The 18,641-nt window shown below is 35.7% G+C and overlaps 1 protein-coding gene across 2 annotated transcripts in view; it reads right to left on the bottom strand.

Annotated features, from left to right (window-relative positions):
- Positions 1 to 405: 405 nt before the first annotated feature.
- Nipped-A (Transcription-associated protein Nipped-A) overlaps positions 406 to 18,641 on the bottom strand; it is a 34,001-nt gene continuing 15,765 nt past the window's right edge. The window contains exons 23-47 of one of the 2 annotated variants that reach the window (XM_068765028.1): positions 18,272 to 18,454; positions 17,276 to 17,524; positions 16,427 to 16,675; positions 16,202 to 16,315; positions 15,911 to 16,101; positions 15,550 to 15,788; positions 15,238 to 15,469; positions 14,874 to 15,060; positions 14,456 to 14,586; positions 14,229 to 14,379; positions 13,299 to 13,442; positions 12,920 to 13,190; positions 12,214 to 12,425; positions 11,679 to 11,894; positions 10,971 to 11,459; positions 10,737 to 10,901; positions 10,205 to 10,345; positions 9,653 to 9,799; positions 9,355 to 9,535; positions 7,347 to 7,572; positions 6,477 to 6,917; positions 5,643 to 5,751; positions 3,066 to 3,300; positions 1,564 to 1,703; positions 406 to 1,060 (exon numbers count right to left, since the gene is read on the bottom strand). In XM_068765028.1, the coding sequence (XP_068621129.1) occupies positions 764 to 1,060; positions 1,564 to 1,703; positions 3,066 to 3,300; positions 5,643 to 5,751; positions 6,477 to 6,917; positions 7,347 to 7,572; positions 9,355 to 9,535; positions 9,653 to 9,799; positions 10,205 to 10,345; positions 10,737 to 10,901; positions 10,971 to 11,459; positions 11,679 to 11,894; positions 12,214 to 12,425; positions 12,920 to 13,190; positions 13,299 to 13,442; positions 14,229 to 14,379; positions 14,456 to 14,586; positions 14,874 to 15,060; positions 15,238 to 15,469; positions 15,550 to 15,788; positions 15,911 to 16,101; positions 16,202 to 16,315; positions 16,427 to 16,675; positions 17,276 to 17,524; positions 18,272 to 18,454 (5,340 nt within the window). In that variant the 3' untranslated portion in view covers positions 406 to 763. The remainder of the gene's footprint in view (positions 1,061 to 1,563; positions 1,704 to 3,065; positions 3,301 to 5,642; positions 5,752 to 6,476; positions 6,918 to 7,346; positions 7,573 to 9,354; positions 9,536 to 9,652; positions 9,800 to 10,204; positions 10,346 to 10,736; positions 10,902 to 10,970; positions 11,460 to 11,678; positions 11,895 to 12,213; positions 12,426 to 12,919; positions 13,191 to 13,298; positions 13,443 to 14,228; positions 14,380 to 14,455; positions 14,587 to 14,873; positions 15,061 to 15,237; positions 15,470 to 15,549; positions 15,789 to 15,910; positions 16,102 to 16,201; positions 16,316 to 16,426; positions 16,676 to 17,275; positions 17,525 to 18,271; positions 18,455 to 18,641) is intronic. The other variant, XM_068765030.1, reaches the window with a different exon arrangement.

The raw sequence follows: 18,641 nt of genomic DNA, 5'->3' as shown, positions 1-18,641 counted from the left end.
ATGGCGAATTAGGTACACCACCGCGGAATTACTTTTTCGGTAACTAAATTACGCTATTAAGTTAAAGACTCTACAACAACTTAGGGTGTTATTCAGGTCACTGTTTGCTTAAAAAAATTTAAACCTAAACAAACTGGACATATTTTTTGCAAATCAAGTTGTTTCTTACAGATGCATTCTAATGTTTTAATTGTATCCGATATCATTACAAGAGATTTAACTTATTACTATATGATACGATATTCATTGAAGACGATAATTATTCTCTTAAATTGCCAGTAACTTAACGCCTTACACATGTAAGTACCCATGACTTGTAAAACGTTTTGCACAACTTCTATAAGGATTTAGGAAAAAGTAAAAATAAACACAATTCAATTTTATATTTATTTAATCATGAGATCACAGTTCTGGATTTTCCGTTCAAGCTTGCTTTTCTAATTTAAAGTATTTATTAATTGAAAAACAAGGAACATAATCCTAAGAAGATATGACAGAGTAATCATTACCGTCTTATATCTATTATTCCAGAGAGTTTTTACTTAACTTACACAGTACGAAAAGGTACAAAAAAAATCAATTGATTTGATTATCAATTGAATATGACCTAATATAGAAAAAACCTGTATGATTTTATATCAGTTACAAAGAAATTTTCGTAAATTTTAATTTCCTCCGTTTCTATAATTGATAGAATGAATGTTGTTGAATTCATTTATTAGACGTAAGGCAAATATTTAGTTTTTGCAACATTGAATGTAATTTAAAGCCAAGGGTGCCAGGCAGGGTCCATTCGGCACAGGTTGTCGTGGCTGTTGGCCGCCGTGACGAGCGTGGCCACTTTGCTGTCCGGCCCGTCAAACAAAGCCAAAGAGTTAAGTCGGTTCATGATCACAGTCACAGCCTTCGTCACCATGTTGATTATGGTCTCGTTGTCCATCTCCATCGGTTTATTTTCCGTAGAGGTGCCCGCAGTCGGCAGCCCCGACTTATCCTCCAGACGTTTCCTATAACCGGTCACCATCTCGTCGCGCAGAATCGTCCGCAAAATAGATTGAATCTGGAAATAATATTCAAGTTAGCTAAGTTTTTGAACTTGTACGGAGAACTGAAAACCGGTCCAACGACACTTTTAGCCGAGTTTTATCCTTGTGGAAGGTCAAGGAAGTTTATACGAAGAGATATATACAAACAGATTTACAATTATAATTGACTAAATAAATAGCACTATATTATATCGAAAGGTTTTACTATTTAACTATTTATCGAGAATCGTAATGGACAAAACAAACAGGGTATCAAAGCTAATTAGCGATCCTTTTTTTTAATTAAACGCTTTTGTACCAAAAATAACTTTGAGCGTTACGAATCTTGAAAGTTCAGTTTACGTTTAATAATTAAAGTGTGTGTGTAGTTTAATTTGTTGTCAAAATAAATAGAAATTTATTTAGAGCATAATACTATCCAATTTACATTTCCGTTGTATTGTCTCAAATAACTTTAGTAACGAGATCTGAAAATTTTATAAGAGCCTATACATTTGCCTTTTTTATTAGAGATTACCTTGAAGTTGGGTGTTACAAGGCAACGGGCTACAGCGATGGCTGATGCGGTGAGTGGTCCAGTGATGCCGATGTTCGTGAGCAGCTCAGAAATGTTAGGCGTCAGCCGGAACGGTACCGGACGATTGCCATCCAACTCGCCTGGATACATTACAGAAGGACGATAGTTAAATAGATAACAATTATAAACAATAATAATAAAAGTATACGAAACAAAAATTTACAGATAGATTCAAAATGTAATTTAAATTAACGGCTTGGATTATTTAAATAACAGTGCCATAAACAAAAATTAATTTTTTAAGTGTCTTTTTAAGAAATTTAAAAACCGAATAACACTAATAATTTATAAAAACTAGATATGACATTGAACTTCAGGCACATTTAAATATATTCAATTCCTATTCAAAATAAACATACTTTGAAAATTTTGTAATAAGTAGCTTGATTTATTCTATTTCTGTTATTATTAAATATTTTATTTGGGAAAGATACAGTTTTTTATGTTAGATAAAACAAAGGAGAATTTTTCCAAAGATCAATGACAATGCGTATAGCATGATTTATTACATATCAGTTCTGATCAACTAAACATTGGCTGCGCTTCACTTGTTTGCTTTCACAAAGCAGCAATAAACGTATTTACGTTATTTAGCAACAGAAAGCATTTTGTCTATTGAATTAAATATTAAAATGTCAATCCTAAAGTACAAATATACTAGGTCTGCGTATTAAACTAATTGACACGGCGCAAACAACAACATGAATATAACATTTATATTACAAAAACATTTTTTTATAATGTCACCTTAGTTTAAGTAAAGTTTATGACGGCAAAATTCCTTTCGACAGAACACTACTTCGAACACAAATATATCGTAAAAAATATTTTCTGTATTCTTTCAACAGAGGCCACAATTTTTAATTCATTAGCAAAGTACAAACTTTTTTGAGATAATGATTTCCATAAATATTAATGAATCGTAAAATTCGTTGTTAAGCTCAAAACTGTAAAATGGCTTGACCAATTCAATTATTTCTTTTTTCAAACTTTCATTAAGACACGACGAAAGTTCTTATTGAAACAAAGAAAATTGCGTGAATATAATATAACAAGTTTTCTTTTTACGTATAAACCATAGAGTAAACTGTATTTAATAGCTGCCAATGCAATCAAATGAAAAAATAAATCAAAGAATAAAGCGTATTTAATTGTAATCAAAAAAATATATATAGAACTTAAATAATTGTAACTAAAATATAATCACATGGTCATTAAAGTTTACGAAACTGAAAATTATTTATGTAAGCAAACAATGTTTTAGGCATTAAATGAATAAAAAAGTTATGACTCTAAATGAAAAAAGTCTGGATAAAAAAAATAGAACGTATTTCAATGTCTTATTTATTCAGTTTCTGTATTGGACTGCGACAGAGCATTCATTTAGAGCGATACGATATTCATAAGGGTATATGATTAAGAACCGTTAACGTGATAATTACCTGTTGTATCATCAACGTCGAATTTGAAATAGGCGACGTTGAGCAGACCCGAGTCTTGGTGCACATACATCATGTCTGGATTGAGTCGCGTCAAGTGCAACACATACTCGGCGAAAGCGGCTAGCGCCAGTTGAAGGGTAAGCATTTTCCGGAACGTCCAGTAGTCTGTCGGCGCGGCGAATGTCGCGGCCGCCCATTCTCGCACCATGCCTTTCGGTACCATTGTAGCTTGTACCTGTGTAACAAAACGTGCGTGTCTATGCGTGTGGTTGCTGAATTTATATGGATTTTCAACGAGAAAATGTATCTCAATGATTATCCGTCAGCCCCAGAAATTACTATTGCCAATCTCAAGAAAAACTCGACACTTAAATCAGACAATCACATAATTTGATTCCTGCATTCTTAAATGCTTGATGTACTAAAGATGAATAATAACAAATAAGTTATAGAATATTATAAAATGTAAGATGTAAAAGACAAAAAACAAAACTAGGAAACAATAAAATAATGTGATATATATAATAACAATAAAAAAATGTGATAAATATTAGTGTGATAATTATTAAGGATTATATTTGGGAAAAGAAGGATGAAAGGCGATGCTTGAATAACAACCATGGTTATGGAGTGAAAAATTTTATGATGGATGAAAGAAAGAAAAGCATGAAAGATACTGTAAAAGAGGAAAGAGTACAAATAGAAAGAAGAGAAAAAAACATATCTAAGAACTTATTACCCGAACGCGTGTGTAACGTCCCTCTCCCACACCAAATAGAGAGAACGAATATACAAAATACTGATGTAAAGCAATTGGAAATATATTGAAGGTGTCTGTGTATATAATCTGAGGCAATGACTTGGAAGTGTTTTTTTAACCTATTTGTATCATTTGGAAACATGAAAAATAGATCCGAAAGCACCGATTTTTTTCTACTTTTTCATCTTATCATCATTGTTTCTGCATTATTAATAATTTTTTGCAATATGGTTATATTGAAAAGTTGCTCGTGTTTACAAGCGGAAAACTATGCAGTTCCTCTCATTTTTTTACTTTAGAATACAAGTAAATACAGTTATAAAAGAGAAGCATAATAACAAATCATCGTTGTATTCAAGCAATATACGCTTTATAACAGATGTCAGTATCAGTGCTTGTTTATGACCTTAAAAGGAGTGTTTTATTATTACTTAAATCACTCTTCCAACGCCTAACGTAGCCGCGTATATAAACACTTTTGCTATACATAGTTCAAACTCTTTAATGAGAAACTTGAGTTATGAGATAAGGAATGGTTAATTTATCAAGTTATAAAGCTAAGGCAATAGCATGTAATTCTAGCGTCCGTACAAAAGTGTGTCCATATATAATTATAAATAAATACTGGATGCATTTTTTTCTCATCCATGTGTTCATGTTTATGCGGTCAGGCTTTGTGAAGCTTCGACCAATGAATTCGTGAAACAGAGAGGTCCGCGAACTAAATACTGGATGAGCGATTATTATACGAGGCATCAGTTTGAACATGTGTGTGTTCTCATTTGGACTATTCTAGAAAATTATTTCTTGCTAAACTCTTAAATAACATTAATTTATTAATGGTATATAAATTTTTTATACCAAATCACAAGTTTTATTTATATATATTAAGTACACGGAAAATAATTAAAATATGGTTTTAACATGGACGTAGTCAGATGATTTAAATAATGCGGAAATCCTTTCAAAATTCACCTAATTCGTTTGACTTTACTTCGTTCTTAAAACCCGTTGAGATGGCCTTTAAACGTAACTTGAAGATAATGACTAAGCAGGGTAGGTTAAAATAATTGTTTCCATAACGTGTTACTTACATTATTACTTACTAATAATTACTGTAAGATATTTACGGGCTGACATGACTAAAATAACCTATCAAGATTTAAGTTTAAAATGATGTACACTAAATTTCAAACTACATAAAAAAAACTTTGGGATACACAGTTTTAACAAGCCCTAATATTCTGTTGCTCAAATCACACAAGCTTTGTGCTTTTATGTAATAAAAAACCGGTTCGACCTGATTATTACAAGATCACTCGCTACTAAATAACAAGTATTTTTTCCTGCTAGCATTAGATTTAATATCTCATATTATTTATCAATTAATACTAAAGTAAATAGCCATCGGGATTTTTTTTAAATTATTTTACGTTACATTATTTTAATTTTAAACCATATTTAGATTTATTCGAGATGCTTAATGCGTATTGAGTAGCAACTCAAGCAGTTGTAGTGTCAGCCCAACTTAGGAGCTCGAAGGGCGGCTCTAAGCTTCCGAGAGTGCTCCCAATCTTAATTACTAAAACGAGGTTCAGACTAGGCTCCTTCAATAAAAGGAATCCATCAATGATAGTAAAGCAATCAGTAACCTTCCTCCAAATAAAAAGTCAGTCTTATTTATCTATATAAATAAGTGTATATGTGAATGTGTGCGTGGTTGCCAGTGGGTGCGCGCAATGGATAAAAGCGTATACTTAAAGATGTAGATTGCAACAACAGTTCAAAATTAAAGTTTTATTCGAAGAAAACCTTACCTCACGTAAGATGTCTCGCAACACTTGGTGAGACGCCTGCGATCCCCGAGCCTGCACTGCCGCAAGACGCTCATAGTAACGAGCAACAGGAGCATCATATTCCACTCCTCTATAGGTAATAATTCACCCAATTAAACATAACTTTAAAACAAAAAGTCCAAAAACGATATCAATATCAAATCACGGTTACATTTGAGAAAAGATGAGATCATCATGCATAAACATAAAGAATCAACATGTCAATTTATACGGATATTATGATGGTACAGATGATACTTTGATATTTATATTTTCTCAAACTCGTATAGAATCAAGTGTCATTAAAGATTATAAAAATAATAACATATTTACACTAGGCATGGTACTAATATCTATGAACCACATAAATCCTTTTCATTGCAAATTTCTAACTCGCAACTCTATTTTAGCGCAAGTAAATAAATGTACAAATATATTATCTTACAAAAATTATTGAACCAAAATTGGAATAAATACAAACAATGACGATTATAGAAAAAAATAATTCAAACAACAAACAAAGACAGAATTACGTTATTGTGTTAAAAAACAAATTTGTCTATTTTTGAATATGAGGCACGAAAATGTTCCCACTTTATATTTTTATATTAAGCTAAAAAGCTAAAGAAGCTGCTGCAATGAACCATCGTAAACATTATCGCAATTTTTATAGTGATATTGTGATAATCCATAAATCTACATCTAAAAGTTTCAGTCTACATACATAAAGACATAAAAGAATTGAATGTATAATTATTTACATAATTTCATATATATACATAAAATATTATATAATAATTTAAAAATAATACTAACCTGTTAGCACATTCTGTGCGGTAAATATCCAGCAAAGATATTGAACTGGGATTATCTTCAACGAGACGCATTTGAGGTGAAACAGAAACAACGCGTGGTACAGTAAAGTGCAGGAACCTTCTAGAAGTCTCCTTCTGCTTGCCCAAGTAGTGATTCAGCATTCTGAGCAATTGTAGAACGCGTTCCTCTCTCCTGGCGTCGCCGAGGCCGGAATCATTAACTACTAGGTACGGGTATATCTTCCCATTATGTCCGCGGATGTAGAGGCGCCTAGCCGACGTGTTGTGTTTCTGCACTATTTCAACTCGTGGCATGAACCTTGCAATTCGCACGTGGTAATGCGTATGTTTCGGCAGCAAGAACTCGCCCGGCAGTTCTATTTCTGCGGTCTTTAAATTGAAGTTTGATAGGAACCTACATTTTTCTTCAATGAGGAAAGACCTGCAGGAAACAAGTTTTGAGGTATTGTTAGAATATAAAATTATAAAATTTGGCAAATATCTAATACAGGTTGGTCTATAGTTAAAAAGCTTAATTTGTAATCTACTGTTGCACGAATGACCGACCAGGAAACGTTAAATAATTATATCAATATTTTTTACTATAAACTTATAAAACTTTATTTTATTGTATCAGCAGCGCAAGACCGGTCATCGTGGTGATCTTTGGGAGAAGTCTATGCCTTTGGCCTCTATCGGCTAACATGATGGTGGTGATGATGATGATGATTATTATTATTATTGTATCAGCAGCTCCATGTTCAGTTCTTCTCTTTTTTAAGTTCCATAGGATCGACGTGTATGACGACCTAGCGCTGTCGTTTACAAGCACCGTGTTCACATCTCTGGCAGGATGCTTATTGAAACTTACTTGGGCAAAACCTTAGTTTTGGCTTCGAGTATCTTGACCCATTTTCTGAGTTTCTGTATCAGATTTTGTAATTTCATTGCATTTGGCTGGTTGAAGTCAAAGTCGGCTGTGAATTGTGTCTTCATCTTTTGGAAGACGGGGTCCTGCACGGTCGCCTGAGCGCGTCGCGCCAAACTCTCCGATGCAGCTGAAGAGAATGCACCACTTACAGAACTTGAAACACTTTCTGTAGACATACAAAATGGAGTACTTGTATAAAGAACACTCGCATATAGCAGTTAGATACTCGAGAAAAAGAAAATTAAAATATAAACCATATACAAACACACAAACGAGATGATGTTGTACGAACATCTGAAAAGAAAGTGTTTCATTGTAGTTAAAAGACGCAAAGCGAAACAACTTGTAATATTTAAAAGGTAAAAAGACAACGCTGAATGTGCAAGCAAGACGTGGGGTAAAAAAAGGAAAAATTTAAAGGTTTAGTATTGTTTCATTGGGATCATTTTGTTTTTTTGTCGTCATCAATTTTGATCTACTATCTGTTTAAAATTTTTTATTTAATATAAATTTGTAATTTGTAATCATCAACCAGAAAAAATTATCCCACATAAAGATAAAATTTAATCAAAAAGCTTCATGTTTCTTTTGAAATACGAAAAGAATTAGGTACACAAACGAACGCTTTTATTTAAAGTATAAGTTGTGTAATCAAGAAAGGTGACAGAAAGAATAAAGAATACTCCATTTTGAATGCTATTTTTTAATAAAAACAACTTTTATAACTGTAATTGTGTTCAATAACATTAAAAAATATTAAAAATAGTGATTATTTAACCATCTGTAAACAAAAAATACTACCTGAAAGGTATTTATTCTACTATATTCACCAGACAGAATTAATATCAGAAAATGAATAAATTATCTTGCTGGTTTGGGGTACAAGCTAAAGATGTTTTTACGAAAGTCTATTGTTTCATTGTTGGACAATATTTCAGTGTTTCCATCATATGACTATTATTTTTGTACTGTTTCATAAATTTAGGATATTAATATTTTTTCGACACTAAACGTAATCAACCGCACGTAATTCTTTAAATCTACTTGTAATATTTGACGCCTTCTATTAAAATAGGCTCAGCCCGATGAACATAGTATGGTGATTAATAATTGTTTCAAAGTAACATAATTTTTTTATTTTCTTTTTTTTCCAGATTTTCTTCTCACCATTGATAACAGCTGGTGATTTAAAGCGGCTGCAAAAGTCTGGTGCAAGTGCACAAGGGTAAGCCAAACGTCATGAACTAAATACTGCATTCCAAGAAAAAAAATGTAATAGAAATTCATCATTCAATAAAATAAAGATGCACTAGGTCTTTTTTCTTGACAAGAAGCAAAAACTAAGCACATCAAGAATGAGAAACGCGCAGCTTATTTACATGTTACAGTAAACGTTTTTGGCACTTTACATTTAGTACATGTGTAATAAAAATTTTAATTAACAAGATGTGAAATGTCACTAAAATTCAATTACTGTAACATTTAAATTATGTTTAAATAAAAGAAAAGCATGCTGAATTCACCTCTAGAAGGAAATTGACAAAATTGTGTGTAATTTTTGTTACCCTATGTTTACTTGTAATTTCTACGACCTTGTTTACAAAATCTAATAAAAATGAAAGAAATAAAAGAGAGACATGAATGTTGAAAAATAATAAATTTGAAATGCTAATTAATTGAGAAAGTTTTATTTTTTTATCCTAATAAAGCTTACTTCTACAGTCCGTACGAGTTAAATATGGTGTGAAACATCCGCCGACCTAGACACTCCCCGTAACCAATTAAATACTTCTTAAATAGCCACTGCCTTCTGAAGTATGCCTTCAACTGGTCATTGTGAACTCGACTTTATTTTGAATGATTTGGCTGTCGGAAAATGATGATTTACTGCATTCTTAACTCGGACGAACTGTAATATGGCGCAGTATAAAATTTATGTGTGACTCACTGATGCCAATGCCGATGCCAAACGTGGAGACGACCTTCTTGACGAAGTTAAGCGTGTGCGGCGTGACGGTGGCGTCGGCGACGGCAGCACGGTGGTGGAACGCCACAACGTGGCACTTGGCCAACCCTGCGCGCAACTGACGCAGCACCTCCTCGTACCAGTTCTCGCGGAACCACACCATCTGCACACCACACGCCACAAATATATCAGATCAGCACTTTCATTTGCGAAATTAAGGGAGGTGAAAAAAAAATTAATGGCGTATATATATATATATATATATATCGTCTAATATTACCTGGTCAACGATACCCTCAAGAGAAGAAAGCACAGTTGGATGAATTTCACGCTGCAGCTGCATGATTTTGGAACAACGCCACATAGGCAGCGTGGCTTTAATTGGACCAGCCTCGCCGCTGGAACCCTCACCGGCCGGTCGCGCGCCCTGCAGATGTTCAATTCTTATAATACACCACTTATAAATAATTCCACACTTTCGTTAAACTAAGAATAAATAATAGGTTCAACTTTATAAGTTTATACATTTAATGGATAATTCAACTAATTTCTTATATACCATTTAATGCAGTAAATAGACTATGCATTAATTTATTTTATAAATCAAGGCCACTTTGTTAAACAAAAGAAATTGTGATTTTAGTGCACATTACTTTTTTAGTTACATATCATATTTGATGTATTGTAGCAAACAATAAAGTGTAAATAAATAATTAAATAAGCCCAGCCAAAGGAAAATTGCAACCGATAATAGCTTGAATACCTTCTGAAATCAATTGGATAGAGAAAACTAAAATCGTAAGCTTGTCTGAATAGAATAACATCAACTTACACCAGCTGCAGCGCCTTGCTGGTGAGGTAAATGCGCAGCTAAATTCTCCGCGCTCTTGTGTCTCTCGCGTTGTTCTATCTTGAGCGTCAAGTAAAGCGTGCGTATCGGGAAGTAGACAGCTTGCGGATATAGTCGCCCTACCTGTTTCGTCATAGAATCATAATAGATGCCACTTAAGTAATCATGTTTAATCTAATTTAATTAATAACAAATAAATTAAAAGAAACATTTCCATGAACATTTCGCCAGGATACCGACGATCCGCTACCCATAAACAACAGGTTAAATCTGTCCCAAATTTTTACTTTCAAATAACGTTACCACGTAACGGTCCAACAGAAAAAAGTTAAAATTTGTTTCAGAGAGATCATCACTTACTTTTTTTTTGTTTAAGGCTTTATTAATAAACGTTACCCGTTCTTCAACATGGTAAATTAAAATTAGGACAAAGAATGAATCAGCTATGTTGTCAAGCCGTTAAGAGTACACATACAAATGAATTTTTATTACGTTGCAAATAAACAACACTTACATGACTGAGCAAATTTAATATAACGTTGCCGTCGTATTGCACGATACAAGCGAGGAGCTGGGGTATCCAGGGCAACCACTGCACGGGCGGCACGCCCACTGCGTATTTGTCCAGGGCCTCAGCGAGACTATTTTTCTCATCATCGAAACTAAGCATCCATAAAACCTGTGCAGAAAATCTCGCTAAATATTGTACATGACACTTGATACCGAATATAAATTTGTCAAAGCGTACCTTTGCGCAGTATTTTCTAGATTTAGATTCATTTTGATGCCGGCAGGCGTGCAAAAAGCACGTCATTGCCGACACGCCGACGGAGATCTGACGCGGATCTCTAATGAATATCTGCTCCAAGTAGTCGCCCCACAACGCCCAGGCCTTCACCAACGTATCGTGTAATTGTACCGCCGCCGCAAACGCCTTGTTCGCGTCTTCTGAACGTCCTAACTGCGCTAACAACAGCCCTTTGAACGCGTAAAATTCAGCAGTCATTTCCTTTGTGAAGTATTTGAAGTTAGTAGATTCAATCATCTCTAAGCCTTCGGTTAACTCGTCCTTTCCTTCCGTCCACGACATCTGAATGTGACATTTTACTTGTTGTCTTATTTTTTGGAAGCAGTCCACTATCGGAACACTGGGTATTGTATAAATACGATGTAGAGAGTCAAGACATACGCCCGATAGGTTATGCTTCCTGGCTATTTTTGCGAAGTGGATAATTGCCTGAAAATGAACAAAACACGTTTTAACACTGCGTTACTTCATATTTAATTTGTAATAAACTGGATTTATTTCATTCATGAAATACTTTTATTTCTCAATTAATTAACGAACAAAAAAAACATTGTATAAAAACTAAACCAAATGCGAAACATTACCGAGACTGACGATACGATTCAAAGTAAACATAGTACAAGGTTTTAAGATAAATTGTATACTCGCCTGTGCACTAGCGTGTACGCCGAGCATGCTGTGGTTGGATGCATGATCTGTCTGTGAGTCGTAGTGTGAAGCAATGAACTGGTAGTGGTGTTGGCGCCAAGTGAAGATGGCACCCCAATGTGACAAAGGATCAGCAACGACTGGCAGACGATTACGCCAAGTCTTCACGATCGCTTTCATGTCATGCAACGACGTGGGTCGGCTATGTAGCAGGCCCTGAGGACAATAATATTAGTAAGTGCTAAACTATATCTTATGTAGGTCGGCAAGGCATGTTCTTATTACTTAAAAAATGATTACTGCAACGTTAAAAAAACGTTTAAACATAATGTATCAATAAAAATATATGAAGCTTATTTAAACATTGTATATTATACAGTCCATTGATTGTTGTGTTTTATGGGGTGCCTAATACTTTTGGCCAAGGTTGTATTTATCAATCATCATCATCGTAGTAGGCTATGAGGTTGCCAATAAGCACGTTTCAGTGCCGTGTGATCACAAGTGTTGACCGTATTAAAGTGCAAGTGCTTACGGTGTGTATCTGCGCGGCCTCGCTGAGTTCCATGAGTTGTTGCGCGGCGCGGAGAAGCGGCAGATGAGCGTGCGACACGACGCGCGGCAGGCGGCGCCACTCGCGCAGGCACTGCGCGGCCGCCGCCTCGGCATGACGCTCCACACCGCCCAGCTGCTGCTCGCCGCCCGCGCAGATACACAAGTACCCGCGGTACAAATTTACCAACCACGCTGCAACAAACAACACGCAACATTCACATACAGGGGAGTCCTACGCTACACAGTAAACCGGTAGTGTCGGGGGGCCGGTTTAAGCCTCCACCATCACAATATGTCGCTGCCACCACGCTGTGTTCTGCTGTGGATGTCCACATGTCGGATTCGATCTCACACAGAAGCTCCGAATTAAAGTATGTCGTAAATGACCACGTCTTGGACTCTTTGATCATCACTGTCAATACGCGCTGGTCATAAACCTTCGTCTTAAGAAATTCGATTTTAAAAAAAATAATTACAATAATAGTTAAAGAATTACTAGAATTTGATGATTAAGAAAAAACTTGTCCACTTTAGATAGAAGATATTAAAGGCTGTTTTGTGTAAATTTTTGATTTATTAACTGTATCATTCTAATAATTTGCCAAAAATCTAAATGTTAATAATAGTATTTTCTACCAAAAGCGTTGCTCTTTATTAAAATAAATAAAGTTAAATATTGTTCTTACCTAGTTCCTTAGGACAATTATATTCAACTTCAGCAAGAGCATCTTTCATAGTTGGCCAATTGGGATTTCTCCAGGAACTTTCAAGAATCAAAAACGGATCTCGAACGTTTCTCGTGAGGCCTAATTCGAGCAAGGAATCCCACTGGTTTAGTTCTTTAGCACATTTGATCCAGTGTTGAGTCCAAAGATTACATTCCTTGTGCATATTGTAAGATGAAGGGTTTACTGTATACTCTTGTTTGAGTTTAGTCAAAGCCACGTCGTAAGCCGCCTATCAAACATAACAGTTAATAAGTGTAAAGATAATAAAGAACTGGTATTTTACTAATAATAATTTTTTTAACAAATATTTATGTATGAAATAATACAAAAAATATACTTGAGCCTGTTCAAAGAATCCTTGTTGTTCATAGGCAATGGCAACACTCGTCTCTCGGTATTTTGCATGTTTTTGCCATAATCCTGACCACATGTCTTCCTCTTGCAACAATTCATACATGTCGCTTAGGGAGTCCATAATCTCCTGTAAATTCTTTAAAGCTTTAGATGGTTATAAGAGTACAAAAACTAAGTGGGCCAAGAATTCTTTAACATTTATATATCACACACAAGCAAAAAAGGCGCGGGACACGAGGCGGGGTCTAATTCAAATATAAAATATCTATATTCAAGTCGGCATTGACAAGCGCTTTTGGATCGTCGACTATAAGAAGTAAGCTACCGCCGGCTCGGTATGCTGATGTGTTGAGAAGAGCCAGCCAGAAACTTTAGTTGCTGTTTCAATGAAATTTAACCATTTTTTTTCTACACTAAACTTTACATTATAATATCAACTATGAAAATGAATCTTAACAGTTTGTCGTTTCTCGCAAATTTAGTCGCAATGGATCGCTTCAAGGGGCCCCGACGCGCTTATTGTGTGAAACAATGTTATTAAAACAACAGTTCGCTCATTATAGTGACACGTTCATTTCGTGTTAAATACTATTTACATTACCAAGTCAGTGTATGGGTGCTCCTATAATAAAAAAATGGATAATCTACATTAAACGTGAACGAGAGAAGAGATCGTGCAACACGTTTTCGCCTCTGTTTAAAGCGATCCAGCATTATCGACCCGCAAATGTTCAGCTGAGTTGAGATTACCTTAGCCATATTTTGGAATTATATTGAAATTAAATGCATGTATATATGATATAAAGATCCAGATAGTACAGGGACATAAACGTAATTTGAATTTGCGCAGTCGTATGCGTATCATTTGTTTTAGCACAGACAAGTTATTTAAGTTAAAAATAATTTTACTAACCGTAGGAGTCGTAGTCTCCGTGTCATAATCGTAGATATCGACTTGTTCGCGCTGCCCTCGCCCGCTTGCTTGTTCAATTGCCATTTGCTCAAGGTTTAATGTCATACGGTGCCAGAGATTGTGTGTCTTGCCAAGATATTTCATCATAGGTCTAAAAAAATTATAGTTTATATCATTCTTCCAAAAGAAAATTATAATGTTAGTGTAAATAATAACTTAATACTAACGGTTTGATCGTAATCGGCGGGTTGCACCTGGCTAAGGCTTCTATAAATGTATTAAGCGCACTAAGTGGTTGGTCTCGTTGTATAACATGTACGCCAGATATAATGAATGGCACAATTTCGTTCATCACAGTCTGCAATAAAAAACATATAATTTTTGTAAAGTATACACGAAATTGTTGACATAATAGGTCCGCGCTTATGACATTGTCGATTCAATTTTTTTTCATTTTAATTTTGTTCTATTACCAAATATGGAGAAAATGAAATATCTGCTGTAGAACAAATGCTGTAATAATTGTTCCCAGTAATTGCAATCAATATCGCGTAAGGAGCAGATAACGCAAGCGAACCTTCTGTGCTATTTGGATTGCATAGTTACTTCAAACAAATTAATAATAAGCAAGTAAACATTACTCACTCCCAACTGCCGCTCGTCGAGTGTATTCCAGAGCTTAGGCAGTAGACGCAACCAAGTGTGGTGTGCCAGCGTGTCGTCCATGTGACACAGCTGCGCAGCTGCCACTATCAACTGCTCCGTTCTGACACGTCGCGCCAACTCCAGGAACTCCGATTGCTTCGCAACTATTTGATTCAGAGCTCTTTGCCTGCAAATATGTGATTTCTTAATTATTGACAAATTACATTGGAAATAGTGTAATGTTGAATAATAACAAATGTTTATAAAATTAACTAATAAAAAGATGTCTTTAACATCTATTTAAGAGAAAAAAATCCTTAAATATCTGCACTCGATTTTATGAAGGTATTTTCAAAACAATTACCTGTTTGGTACATTCTTAGTTAAATCATCTTTTTGATTTGAGTTTGAATCTAAGTCCATATCTAATACATCTTCTTTATCTGGATCAATTGTATCATTTAATCCATCTACAGATTCCTCTTTCATATTGCTAAATATTACAAAAGACTTGCGATCCTCGCTGTCAGCCCAGTTTATTACAGCAGATATATTAGGAAGAAAGTATTTAGGATTTGACAGTCGGATTTGAGTACCTGTGTAAAAAATAAACTGATATGAGAAACAGTAACAAGTGCAAAGCTACATCGTTAAATTTTTAATTAAATTTTCGTACTTGAAACACATGTAACAAGAAGTAGTTCTAGGCACTGTTTGATCCAGTAGTGTTGTCCAATGTGCTCCCAGTTCTGCGAGCAGATAATGTAGAGTAAACGGTCGAAAATACGTCGCCTCATACTCTGATCATATACTTCAAAGAACTTGGCACGGATGTGCGGCTGTGGACATCGCAGACCGGCAAGGAACGCCGGTTCCAGCTTCATTGACAGCTCTGACGTCTTTAAATTTTCATCTCTGCAAAAAATATTCTGGCGTGAATAATATTTTAATCTTTTATATTAAGTGTAATTATGTAATCCTTATAAGTACATAGTAAAATTAAGAATTTAAATGACAACAATATGTAATTACTATACCTGTATACATAGTTAATAAGATCTAGAAAGTGTGCATTCAACTCCAGGTCGTCGGGGAAGCGTTTCTCAACATATTGCATTAGTTTAACAAGCAGTATGGACTTTTCGCGTAACGACGGGGCGGCTCCAGCCACTGGCATTCCACGCGTCTTCACCCATTCCTCGACCATACGAATGATCGCCTTCATCACCTGATTCCGGCGAAAAAATTAATATTAAATGAAGAGTAATGACTAAATAATAAAACAAAGTTCCATACAGTCTTCATCGAAAAATCATATATTTTCCTACCTTAGCATCTGTAGTCTTTTCGATTAATCCAACAAGAACTGTGCCGATAAAAGTTTTCCTCGTATCCCCGGGCATTACCGATACACGAGCTTTGAGTAGATCTAACGCCAATATCTACAAACAAATCATTACTTTAATACCATAATTTATATATGAAATCTTGCGGTTCTTAGGTAGAACTACTAATATTTAGTACGTAACATGAGAAATAAAATAAAGTATTACGAGTAAGTCGGAGGTGGCGGCGTCAGGGTTGGGCGCGACGTGATCGCGGAGCATTCGCTGCAAGACGCGCATTAGCGGCAGCAACAGACGATCCACATAGCCTGCACTCGATGCACAGCACGCCTTCAGCATCATCAGAGGCCCGAGCAGCGCACCGGCACCGCCGCCCGCCGCCGACTTCTCGTACGCGGCCAATCCCTCAAACGCATACTTGCTGACACACGCGTACAAGCTTTCCAACTCCTCATACTAAAAATAATAAAACATCATACAAACTTTTATTATAAAAACATGCATATTGTAGGTGTGTGTGGGTTATGTTATAGGTTACTATACAATTTTCATTATGTATTGATGGAATGTGCCAAAAATCGAAACAGGACGGATGTAGACGACGCTATAGACATAATTCATACTTTGTTGGCACCGCACAATCTAATTGAACCTAAGAGGCGGCTCAACGATTTGCAGATTGGTGTCTTGCCTGCATAATGATTTTTGAATGTTGTAATGGCGAATATTTTTTGATGATCACAATGGAGCTGACATGTCACACACAGATACTCCAAACCTAAAAAAACTTATACAATTAAACTAAAGAGAGGCGATTAGTAGTGTCTATGTTGAAAGTATAGAGATACGAGTACCACAAAAGTATATCTCGTGGGGAAGGAGATCAACCAAATGAATTATAAATAGATTTGGAACTGTTTACACTTTTGTAATTTAAATTAACAATGATCCAAAACTTTCCTTCAACAGCGTGATTTTATGAGCATTTGTATATATATACACAAGTATACATTTGTATAGATATATAACACATGAGTCGCAACAAAAATGTGTTACCTTGGATGCTTGGGCGGCGCCTGAAGGTTCGGTGGGAAACAGCGCAGTTAGTTTGGCAAGCAAGTTGTGCGTGAGGCGCACCACCTTAGCATTAGAGGAGGCCACGCAGGCGGCCAGGCCACGCTGCAGCGGCTTCAGAGCCGCCAGGCACTGTTCGCGGCGCAGTACGCCCAACAGGAACGTCAGTAATTCCAAGGCAGTGCACGCGTTAGCGCACGATGCCGCATTCGTGTCCGCCGTCGCAAATACCTAATTAAAAAAATAATTATTCAAATATATTTCTGTTCGCGGTTGGTTAATGTAATTAAACTATTTATAATAGTCAGGGCATCGAAATTTACTTGATTTGAAATTTAAGATACGATTATTATCTTTATCTATTTGACTGCTAAGCGTTTCTTGCTAGAACGAACGAAAACTACGGGTTATATTTTGACTTGATGTTGTCAAACAAAATACTCATTAGACAAATAATTCTTTTTGTACGATTTTTCCCTACGATGATTTCAAGCAGTGATGTGGTACATTACGATAAATTAAAACATATTATGGGTCCACACCCATAATTTTTTTATTGCCTAGTGCCATCATCGAGGGAGTGGCGCACATCTGGGTCAACATTGAAACTAGCTTCACGATTTTCAAGGTAAAATAACGCAGCGCTTTTGCGCCGCATATCACTCAAACGGTTCATTTATATAAAGTATGTTTATGTTATTATATATAATATAAAGTGTATTTATATATAATACGTAACTGTTATGTCTAGTAAAAAGTAATTTCTTTAGTAATTTCTTAAGCCTTACGCTACATGCATCGCCTGTAGACGACCAAGCTTTTGACTAAGAGCCCCTTTATTGTTTTTATTTTTATACATTTTATACATTGATCACCGTTCAGCGGCGTCACTGCGACGGAGCAGACAACCAAAGGGAAAAGGTTAAATAAATTGGTTATTAACTTAGCAATATTGTATGGACACATTGTGTTTGTCACCTTATCAAGCCACACGAGCTTGGGTTCGCACAGGTGAGGCCACACGTCCGGCTTGAGCGCGGTCTTCAGCAACAGTACGCAGCGCCGCGACAGCTGCTCACCCGGAGAGCCTCCCGCGCCACCTGCGCCGCCGCTCGCTGCGCCCACCGCTGCGCTGCTACTCGCCACTGTGCCTTCATTTACCTGCATGCAAACACGAAACAATTTTTACTTTTTAAATTTGTATTTTTTTTTAATATTGGTACTAATTTCCATACACATTATTGTTAAACAACAGATAAAAAATGTAAGCAGACCCTTTTTGTGACTCCTTTTTTGAGGCACTCTAATTCTAGAATATTGAACAGCTCGCCACTGTTTTGTTGAAAAA

Source organism: Battus philenor, unplaced genomic scaffold (assembly GCF_028537555.1).
Source record: "Battus philenor isolate CCGP_79_NKW_IND1 unplaced genomic scaffold, ilBatPhil1.0.hap1 SCAF_2, whole genome shotgun sequence".
In the NCBI taxonomy this organism is placed as follows: Eukaryota; Metazoa; Arthropoda; class Insecta; order Lepidoptera; family Papilionidae; genus Battus; species Battus philenor.
The sequence above is the reverse complement of the archived record's forward strand: the minus strand, read 5'-3'. Positions and strand labels throughout refer to the sequence as shown.